At 38.2% G+C, this 11,980-nt stretch overlaps 1 protein-coding gene across 1 annotated transcript in view; it reads right to left on the minus strand.

The window, feature by feature from the left end:
• Positions 1-5,168, minus strand: part of LOC139734839 (uncharacterized) — a 58,126-nt gene extending 52,958 nt beyond the window's left edge. Inside the window, exon 1 of the mRNA XM_071645625.1 lies at positions 4,989-5,168. Coding sequence (XP_071501726.1) covers positions 4,989-4,999 — 11 coding nt within the window. The 5' untranslated portion in view covers positions 5,000-5,168. The remainder of the gene's footprint in view (positions 1-4,988) is intronic.
• Between the last annotated feature and the right edge of the window lie 6,812 nt (positions 5,169-11,980).

The following is an 11,980-nucleotide window of genomic DNA, read 5'->3' on the forward strand; positions in this document are numbered from 1 at the left end:
ATCATGTGAATCGACAGCTCCACGTATTTATTGTGGTTAATTGAGCAGAGAAACCAATACTCTGAAAAATCTAACACAAGTTACATTGAACAGTGTTAATGACATAGGAGCCTAACACATTTCAGTAAGTGTAATTTCGTTACGATACCACTTGCATAACAAGTTCACCTGTGCAGAATCTATGTATGCTTTTTCTTTCGATTAGGATACTGTGTAATTGTGGATAAGACTCTTGACGTAAAAAAGGAGGTCCCGAGTTCGAGTTCTACGGAGTGATTACGTTCTTGGACAAGATGTCTCTCTCGAGTCAGGTGTAAGCTGGGTGCCCGGTAATGCTGGGGTAATGGATGGTGTTGGGGTCGTCCGGTAGAGCAGTGCTAAGCCATGAGAGGTTATACCCTGTGTAAATAACCCCATAACCGTTACAACCATTATCATTATATTTCGAGGACAAATTTAAGATTTGTAGAATGATAAACTGCCATCGACTTCTTAGAGATTAAGATGTTGTTATTTAAGTCTTACCGTAGATGTCTGCTTTAATGTCACTTTGAGGAAAAGCGCGTCTGAAAGAGCAAGTCTGCGGAATTCTAGGCCTGCCCACTTCCGACTAAATTCGAATATTTTCGCTTCTTTCCCCCATCACTGACACTCAGTCGTATTCTTTTGAAGAAACAAAAGGTCCTTCGCCAGTGTTCGCCTCATCTCCTCAATAATTTGCTGCTCTATGTAGGCCTATACATAAAAAACTAAAATAATAAATATGCCCAGACACTTAACCAAAGCCACATCCTGCATAACTTTATAATTGTGACCGTGCACCTCAAAACGAACATAAAGTCGCACACACTGATTTTGCGTGAGGACTGAAAATAAATGAAATGGGTCAACCTAGCCGAACTTGACTTTTTCATATTTTCTGAAAGAGCGGGTCTTCTTTTACATTACGCTAAAATTTGGTATCATAAAACGAGCAGGAAAGTGTGTTTTTTTAGCAGTTTATATCGAGCATTTTTGGTAGAAGAGTGTGATTAGGTGTTTCTTTAGAATCCCTTTTTCATTTCTGGAAAACTTTGTCCGCCTTCTTCACTTTCAACTCTAATAACTTTTGAAAGGATAGTGCTACTGCTTTGAAAGTTGGCATTAATAATGGACAGAATGTGTTAATGAGGCATGCTAGATTTCAGTTTAATCTGATAATCCCTTCATTGTTGTCACTCTGGTGGTTTACTTCCTGTTTTTGTCCCATTCATCGCACAGCCAGCACGGTTTGGTAAAGATTACGCGCTTGAATAGACACTGTACTTCAGAGCCTCTTTTCTCAGTTCACACTTTTCCTGAGTTTGTGCTTTCTTTCCAATATTTAGATAGGTTAGGAGAGTCCATTTGATTTGAGTTATACATCATTTTAAAGCTTAAAGTCTGTTCTTTCAGAATATGGTCTTAACTAAAAATTCATGTCTGGCGACTTTTTGTTTGTTTTGAGGTGCAGTGTCACAATTGATAACAAGCTGTACTGACCCCCCCCCCCCCCCCAAAAAAAAAAAAAAAAAAAGAAGAAAGAAGCTGAAATGTATAATCGATTCACTGTGATTACGTAACAATTGCACAGAAACCAATTCATATCATGTCTCTATCCGTGTATAATCTAGCGGCAAGCAGTAATGTTGACAACATGCATGAAATGTGGGCAAATATATCAACCTCAACGGTGATATCAACGTCGCTTTCTATGTCTTTCTCTCTCTCTCCCTTTTAAAGTTCCCGTGTATCCATACGTGTAAGAAACTGATGTTCCTTAGCAACGGCGTACACAGAGAAATCGTACAATGACCAACCATACACTTGAAGAAACCGTATACATTGACCCACACACTTCACCTTGTTCGCCAAATTGACCTCAACGGTTGCCATTCCGCTAACGGAATGATTTTGCTGTCTTCTTTCTGACACAGAAGTGATAAGGGAGAAGCTTTACTAAACATCCATGCAAAGGCACTGTTGTTAATGTTCTATAGATAAGGCCGTTGTTTCTATTGTAATTACGCGGGGTTCCACTAAAGTTTGTGGGATATCATGCTTCTGAATAACAAACCAACTTTAGAATGACAAGGTAACAAACAACATTTAATATAATATTCAAACTACAGCGAAAGATCACTGGACTTTCTCTTGTGCATGCTACGAGAAATGATAATAACTATATACTGATTTTTTTCCTGTCTATCTTTGAAAGGATAATACAGAAATCATGATGATTATTGATATGTCTATTTAGAAGCTGTTTAGGGTGCTTCATTCTGAATATCAATTTTCTTTGGCGCAATTAACACTAATTTCGTTTTCTTTCTGTGTCGATACTTTCCCCCGCAACTTATCTCATGTTAAGTTATCATTTTGTTTAATGAGAAAGAAAGACAGAGAGAGAGAGAGAGAGAGAGAGAGAAATATGTACTATTATATGGGCCACGTCGAGTTTTGCAAAAGTGTGATGACCTCTCGGAGTGAGTTCTAAAACGTCACATTAGTAACTGGCACAGGAGTTTCAAGAGACATTGTTTGTTTGTGTGAGGTAGCACTGTACGTGATCTATAAGGGGAGAAGGACGGGTTCACGAGTATATCAGACTTCTCCTCAGCACACACAGCTCCAAGAAGATGGAATAATACGCACGACGTCCGAGATAACCAACGTGAAAACAAAAGAATAAAACCCAACAACAACAACATAGAATGGATAGATTTGTTATTTAGGGTGATAAAGAGCCACGGACTTTGTGAGATAGCAACTATCAGAAAACAAGACTCCTCGGGAAAAAAAAATACTTTAATCCTCAATGATTGTTATTACAACTAACGGGAAATATTTTTAATTGTTGAACAGTCATGACAGTATTTCCTTTTTATGTTTCCAAATTAATGATTTCTGCCTCTTGATAAAATGAACATGAAATATACAATAATTCCTCGCGATTCTCTCGAATCAGTGCTTTCCGCCCAAATACATAAAATGTGTTGGGACGAATGATGACCATCAACTCGCCCATCCGAGACGACTTAATGATACCAATTTTGCATCTCGACTATTAAAAATCCAAGTAAAAACACGGCGATTTGTTCGATTGTGTGGGAGTGCGTGTCTGTGCTTGAGCGAACAGTCATAAAAAGACACACAAAAAACCAACAACAACACACGAGCATAGTCTCATTGTGTGTGTGTGTGTGTGTGTGTGTGTGTGTGTGTGTGTGATTTTCCTTGTCTTCGGGAAAGAATTACTTTAGCCACATTGAGAACACTTTTCAATTAAAATTCGCATTGACATTCCTGATCGCTGTTAGAGATGGATGGCTCCCGAGGGCGATAGTGATTATAGTGAGAAAAAAAAGTACCGATAAAATCTTAAGATGGCAACAAACGTCCCATCTGCCAACGATGGTTAAGCTTATACGAAAATTCGCGATTCATAGCCCATTGATATTGCAGTCTTGCGTTTCCTTCCATCCAGCGTTCATTCCTTTCGCGCTAGTAATTTCTCCTCCCACATAATACAAGAAATCAGACTGTAATCCTCCACCGCGTGTCCATAACATCGCATGAACAGAATGAAGATGAACGATTTTTTTTTTTTTAATCGCGGTGCAAACATTATGCGCCTAAAAATTTCAGACAAGAAACAAACCAAAACAAAACTACTGAAACAACAACCCTGTAGCTGTTGTAATCTTAGTTCCGGTTATGGATTTAGGCGTCAAAAAGTCTCTGCTACCTTTCCCTGCACATCAAAAAAACAAAACAAAAACAAAAAAAAAAGAAAAAAAACACAAAAAAGCAAAACACAAAACAAAAGCAAAACAAGACAAAAACATAAGAAGTCTGATCAGATGTTCGCGCAGACGGAAAATATCGAAGTCTCCTCTTACTGTATCAAATTATGAACGATATGAACACTTATTTCTCGCTAATTCCAGTGTCACGGCGAAATGAAAATTGATACGGATGAAGATATGGCAGGAAACTTCAAAGCAGGGGAAAGATGAAAAAGAAGAAGAACAAGAACAAAAACAAAAACAAGAAGAAGAATTAGAAGGAGTATGAGGGGGAGGAGGAAGAAGAGAAGATGTGTAAAGTATGAGCTTTAGAAGATGCCGAATGAAACTGACTTGACAATGCCTGTTATCCTGTGACTACAGGATGTGTCTCGGCTGTCAAATTATCAAAGCCAGTAACAAGAGTAAGGGGAGAAGTATCATCGATGGTATAGATGTAACAATCACGTGATTTTAATGTGACAATATTGAAAACTCTAAGTTACATGTTTTTTTTTTTTTTTTGACCAGTCAGGTGAGGATTTTACTTGCGTGATGAAGTCATGATTATCAATAATTATTTCTATCGAAGGTGGTGTTGGGAATCAGTATTGCAAAGTTCATGCTCACCGGGTGCTGCCGATATTATTCAGAAATGAACATTCTTCGACATCATTGAGAAACGAAGTCAGTCATACGACGTCCGCTGGTGTTCCTTTTTTCTTACAGTATATTCCACTAACTGTTGAAAGGTATATCATTTACCAATAAATGTAGCCTTAACGTCAGTAGCTGATTGCCATGGTACGCCAGATACTAAAAGCTGTTCTTAAAGAGGTTCACGGCTCATTTCTATTAGAGTATATACTCCCACCCTGAAATTTAGTTAATATTGGATGGTATTTTGTAAAGGTGGGATTGATATCCACTCGCTCGAAATGAAATCAGGAGCAAGGTCAAAGCGTAAGGCATTCGAGATATGTCAAAAAACACATTACATAACAAAGTATTCTATAAGATGAAATTTGCTCCGTCGAGTTGTATGGGTCAAGTTGTCAATTCGCAGATAGGAAATGCATCTATTTTCATAACACCGAATTCAATTAGGACATCATAACAACGTGAAAGTAAGATGGATGCCTTTTGCGTAAATATAATGTATCAGAAAGGACGAATTCTTACCTCGTTGTCATCTTGAAAAGATGCAGAATGTAGGTGCGTCCTTCTCACTGTCTTTTCCCCTAGAAGATACAAAAATGGCAAAACGCATTCGCGTGTCGTCGCCAAATCAGTTTCTCTTCTTGTCGCCCACTTCTGAAAGCCAAACCTCGTGATTCACGCTGTATCTCCCTTTCGTATGATACTGGTATCCGTTCTTGGGTATTATTTATATACCCTCTCATCTGATGCCAGAGCAACGTACGAAAAAGAAAAAAAAAATAGAGAGAGAGAGAGAAAGAGAGAGAGAGAGAGATTAACTGCGCATGCGTGAGACGTAGAACTCCATTGACCAATCGTGGATTCCGAGGCCCTACGCTGAATTTTTTGTGGTTTCATATTCGACGCTAATGACGTTTCATGATCATGCAAAAATATCTGACTCCCAAATTCCCTGTAAGTCCTTGTGATCTGCTTAGGCTCGCCAACAATGAACAACCCCGTGCCACACACATACATACAACCACACATACACACACACACACACACGCACACACACACACACACACACACACACACACACATACACACACACACACACATTGAATTACCCCACAATGGGCACAGATCATTTCGTGTTAACGAACATGACGAAAGGGCCAAAATTATGTACGCAAGATCCATTTTATTGCACTGTTCAAGTGTTCATCAAAGCATGCACTTCAGTGGCGTACCCTGTAGACAATTCCCTTTGTACTAACAGGGAATGACGTGGAAACATAGGTGTCGCACTTCCGAGGATGCTTAATGTATGTGCTGCAATAACTATGTAGAAAGTTACCACCAATTTGTTTATGATTTCCATGCATAGCTCTGTATTGTCAGGATTCAGGATCGCAATTAGGATAACAGGCGATTGACGTTTGCTGATGCGGGAGAAAGGAATTGACACGCTGAAAATTGTGTGTGTGTGTGTGTGTGTGTGTGTGTGTGTGTGTGTGTGTGTGTGTGTTTGTGGCATTTGAGTGTGTGTTTCTCGCAAATGGCCTCGATTTTTGTTTCTCTTTTGAGAAGTAACAGAATATACCCCGTTTGTTTTGAGCAATCTATCTATCATGTCCCCGTTTTGCGGGCATTTTGCGAGAATATGTGTTTAAAAAACAAAAAGGGAATTTCGTTCTTTAGTTAAAAGAGTTACAATGTATTAAAGTTTGACATTATTTTGCACAATGTTTGTGTCACTGCATTTTGTCTTTATATAGTGTAACATTGACATTATTTTGTACAATGTTGTGTATAATGCAGTTTGTCTTTGCATAATGTTTTGTTTTTGTTTCTGTGAAAGTGAATTTTGTAATATGAAATTGAACGAAATTCGAAAAAGAATTAAAAAAAAATCACTTTGCAAAGAGACCATACTAAACCTTCTATGATATAAAAGCGAGGGGGGGGGGTGTATGGAGGGGGTTGTAATCTCACTACCCACTCTGTATCCATCACCTTTTCTTTTCAAAATTACGGGCATGGGATTACGGGATGATCCTTAAGAAATTGTTTCAGCACCATCTGTGGGGTCATTCCGTAACCGACTAACGGTTGATCACAGTGGCTAGTTTGTTATGTGCTTGTAAATATCTGTAAATAAACTGTATTATAATGTAGATAGCACAGTCTGCCAGAATCTGCAGCCTTTTGAAGGAGACAGACTTAATCAGAAGAAGAAGAAGAAGAAGAAGAAGAAGAAGAAAGGGGCCCGATTTCCCAATATAGAAGCCTTTTCATTGACACTACCTGCTAAAATATCGAAAATCCTTCATAAAATCCACAAAATTCCCGGATCACTAAAAAATAATAATAATAATAATAATAAATTAATCATCTGATACTTGTGTCACTCTTAACGTTCCCTGTAAGTTTTATCCAAATCCGTTCACTACTTTTTGAGTTTATTTTCTTTTGGTTTTTTTTTTTTTTTTTTTTTTGCACACGGACAAAGAAACAAAGAAACAAACAAACAAACAAACGGTATGGTTATGAAAACAATCACCTCGGGCTTTTTTTACACGACCCGTACCGAGTTGCTCAATTACAAACTAAATTACCAACATGTTTGCAATTAAGTTTCAAACCACCGTCCATTCACACCCATGAAGGAGCTTCGCGGATTCTGCGGATTTGAGTTTGAGCTCAGCGAGGAGTGAAGGTGTGGCTTCTTTCCAAGTTCCCGTCAATCACTCTTGTAACCTGTGTAGTAGCGCGGGTTTTCTCCGGAAATAGTCGAAGAGTCACGTGAGCTCCGTCCCCCAAAACTTAATTGGAGGTCAATCACGTTTCGTTGTTTAATTCTGGCGAAACTTAATTGAAAAACACCTCCGGACCGTGATTTGAAACAATATAATTGTAATTAAGTTTCAAATCTCCCTCCGCGATTCCAGTTTCCATTAACACTGCAAAGGGTTATTGCCTAACTAGAAAATTGATTTGCGTTTGCTCAATTACAAAAATTGTTTCAAATTAAGCAATCTCGGTACGTGTGAATGCCCGGCTCCTCCCTTGGCTGAGACAAAAATTGAGGTTTGTATAAAAAAAGCGTGCTGTGCTCGGGCAAGACACCACGCAGCCGGAAGCTGATGACGTAACAAAAAGCAAGTTGGGCAATATTTCTTTAAAAACTCGCTCTATTATCTAATTGCTTTGTAAAGCAATCCACCCTGCCCGACATTCTGTTTTTCTTGGAGAATGTTTCACAAAACCATGTGCGCAAACGTACGTCACGCTAGTTGTAATTACCATTATTCTATTCATATTTATTTCATAAAATATATATTTACATTAAAACAAATATATAACGACAATAAGAGAATGAGCTTGAAAGATTACTCACACACACACACACACACACACACACAATAAAAACCCTGACGACCTGGTATAAAAACCAACAACACATGTTGCAAAATAAATAAAGAACATACATCAACAAGGTCTGCAATGACGATAAGAGCTATTACCTAGGGGACCAAGTGCATGGTGATGTTTTCCTCTCAACGCAAAGTCCAATAGCTGAGAAAACAGCACTAACATCAAGGCGTCGCCTACTCATTGATGTGGATGGAGCCCAGAGTTTTCCGCGTAATTCATATCGTCTACAAAATTTTCGTGGACAAATTAATGAAGTCAAAAGTCAGCTTATGCTGATAAGAAGAACCTACCCCATGAACTGAAATATTCTAAGCTGACATAGCCCTCCTTTTGATGGCATAGAATAAAACAATGAATGACAGCAACCGCGAGAAATTAGCGCCCACCTTTGAAAGCTTGGTATAGTGTCACCTCTCTCTCAGTGCCATAATGATGGTAGGGTAACTATCGACTTCGCTATAAAAGGATTGAAAAATGCTTCTGGTTTAGAGTTTTGAATGTGAAATATAAAAACCCCCGCATAAAACAAAACAAAGAAAGGACACACACAGATTTTTTTTTTTTTTTTTTTTTTTTTTAATACAGTCGTCATTATTGCCATCCCTTTCCCACATCACTAGGCATAGTTTTCTGGGACCTAAGGAATCTTAGAAAATAACAACCAAAATATAAAACAGAACCAGCCACATTAATCAACTAGAGAAGCACTCTGAGAGCGCAGACCTCCGCCAAGCATGCAGCTCATTTCCATCACTGATCTTGTTCTTCCATAGAGATATCAGTGATTTCCACCCATACGTACTTATACTTCATGCTAAAAGTGTTTTATAATAGTGTGCTGAAAGTCTCCCGATTTCCCCATATAGAAGCCTTTGTTACGTCATAAACCCTCAGCCGCACATCTCGCCTAGCCCTAGCAGAAACTAGAGTGCGCGCATGCAAACCCCAAATACGCGCAGCCTAAACTCCCAAGTTCATTGACCCTACCTGCCAAAATATCAAAAATTCTTCATAAATTCCAAAAAAAAAAAAATCTCAGATCACTACCAAAAGTTAATCGTTTGTTACTTGTATCATTCTAAACCTTTCCTGCAAGTTTCATCCCAATCCGTTAACCACTTTTTGAGTTATTTTGCACACGGACAAACGAACGAACAAACCAACGGTAATGAAAACATAACCTCCTCCCTTGGCGGAGGTAACTAGGCTTCAAACAAATTTGAATAGAAAGTAGATAGGGATTGGCTGCTAAAAAATGTTCATTTGAAAACATGAGTGTCTGTATTATTTTGATCTGTGATATAATACAATAGGGAAGACTTTGAGAATGACAATAACTACAATGTATTTGAAAACATAGAAGCAGTCTGTCGAATATGCACGGCATAAGATGATCTTAGTTCCTGATGTGGCAGTGCAAGTCATTTGTCTGCAGCAAATTTCGATAACGTTTTTTTTATCCATGAATAATTACCTTTTTTTTTTGCAGATAAATGAGTCATGAAAATACGTAACGTCCTGCGACAAATTGTGTGGCATAATAGGCCCTACGTTAATCATGACTAAAAACTGGTAAAAAACTGCGGAGCTGTATACATCCCTGGATATGACCATGTTCCTCTTTTTTACCTCCGCCAAGGGGGAGGTTATGTTTTCGTTTTTGGTTTGTTCGTTTGTTAGTTTGTCCGTGTGCAAAATAACTAAAAAAGTAGTGAACGGATTAAGATGAAACTTGCAGGAAATGTTTAGAATGATACAAGTAAGAGATGATTACATTTTGGTAGTGATCCAAGAATTTTAGGGTGAATTTATGAAGGATTTTTGATATTTTGGCTGGTAGGGTCAATTACTGAGTAGACTTGGGAGTTCAGGCTGCGCGTATTTGAGGTTTGCATGCGCGCACTAAAGAGCGTGCTTTAGTTTCTGCTAGGGAGAGGCGCGCCATGCAGCTGAGGGTTTATGACGTAACAAAGGCTTCTATATTGGGAAATCGGGCGACTTTGAGCACACAATGCATGCTATAAGTACGTATGGGTGGAAATCACTGATATCTCTATGGAAGAACAAGATCAGTGGTGGAAATGACCTGCATGCTTGGCGGAGGTCTGCGCTCTCAGAGTGCTTTTCTATAGTTTTAAGTGTTTTAAGTAGCTGAAAAGGACCTTGAAGTGTGATCGCAAAAAAGTAAAAATTCTATCAGAGCATGACATTGACAAGACATTTTTAGTTTAAACGTCTTATCGAGATTATTGCTGATAATTATGTTTGAACTTTAAACGCAGTGTTCATCCTTAACCAACCAGGATTCTTACAAAATAACTGGCAGCATAACCTTTCCACAAAATGATGATGACATGTCACATTTTTGATGGATGATGAAATCGATTCTCTCCTCCTTTTTCGCTAATATCACACGATACGATGGGATATTTTCTTTCCATTTGGAAACGAAAATAACTGAAATGACTATTGCCTGGAATTTGCATGGACAACAACTGGGAAATGGTGGCAGAGTCGAGAGTATTTACCCGACTCTTGTGTGTCAATCACTCTAACTGATGCTTCGAGACCGATCAGTGAAATCACTTAGCAACGTTTTACCGGCACGGAGAATCGACAAAATCACTCTTGGCGGGAAACAGGTGTTAAATCAGACGACATCCCGGGTAATCATTTCCGATTGACAGCAACGACCAATCGACAGCAACAAGCGGGATCGATATGAGGAGGAAGGAAGTGCTCTTAATATCTTTTGCCGTCAATATCACATGCATTGGGGTCTTAAGCGGCAACTGGTCCTTCCTTTCAGTAGAAATTTAGTGAAAATGGGGGCGAAATGTCAGAGATTACTGATCATCGACTTGACCATCACCCTGGATATTTCACTCTAACAAAACAGTGGTTATCTTGCATTAGTGGGAGTTAATGCTACAGCCTTGACGTGAGTTACCACGAAAACATAGGTCACTTTTCGTTGTTTTCCACGTTTATTTCTTCTAATCATCCCAGAGAAGGACATGGGATACCCCTTAATTCAAACAAAACATATTTCCTTTGGACGTATCTTCATTTGGATGAACAAAGAAGGAGCGTGAAGTTTTATAGACTCATACATCCAATATTGGCTACTCTAGTATTCAGAGAACAATTGAGAGTCTCATGAAAGAAGTCATAATGACCACAGAACATGAAGGGCATTTTTAAAACTCGTAGGTCAGGAGTGGAAGAAAATTATGGTTTTATTTGTCCTACATTGACGAAAACAACGAAATTGTCATACATATATATAAAAAAAAATATATATATATATATATATGTATATATTTATTTATTTATTTATTTATATACACACATATAAATATACATCCTTAACTACATTTTTCTCAAATTAAAAATCAGAAAGGCTCTATTTTGCTTCTACATATAAGTCGCAAGAAGATTTGGCACATTTCCCTTTTCCCTAAAGAGATAGCTACTTTTCTCGCATTGTTTTAATGTAATAAATGCAGTCAAATCACCAGTGCTCACTCTCTCACGCGAGCGCAAACTAGAGATACGCAAAAATGTAGCTTTATCACATCCAGCGTACGTAAAACCATTTAAAGGACAAGATCACCTTCATAAACATAAGGATTGAGAGAATGTAGCAATATCAGTAGACCACATCATTGAAAGTTTGAGGAAAATCGGACAATCCGTTCAAAAGTTATGAATTTTTGAAGTTTTTGTGCAGTAACCGCTGGATGAGAAGACTACCGCAGTCTGTGAATAACTTAGATGTCACATGCGTACAACAATATAAGGAAAATATAAAGAGAATTTCACAAAATGTCATGTTTTGAAAAAAGTACGCATTCCCCCGACTCGTTACCAACAAATGTTATGGGTAATATTATTTCCCCTGCCTTTAGGAAGAGGCAAGTCAAGTGCTCTTTTATTGTGCGAAAAAAGTGAAAATATGTTGAATTTTCTTTACATTTTCTTCATACTGTTGTACGCATATGACTCACAAGCTGTAGTAGTCTCCTCATCCAGCGGTTCCAACACAAAATTTTTAAAAATTCATAACTTTTGCATCGATTGTCCAATTTTCC

Source organism: Diadema antillarum, unplaced genomic scaffold (assembly GCF_040938485.1).
Source record: "Diadema antillarum isolate AM-2024a unplaced genomic scaffold, OU_Dant_1.0 seq00000550_RagTag, whole genome shotgun sequence".
Classification (NCBI taxonomy): Eukaryota; Metazoa; Echinodermata; class Echinoidea; order Diadematoida; family Diadematidae; genus Diadema; species Diadema antillarum.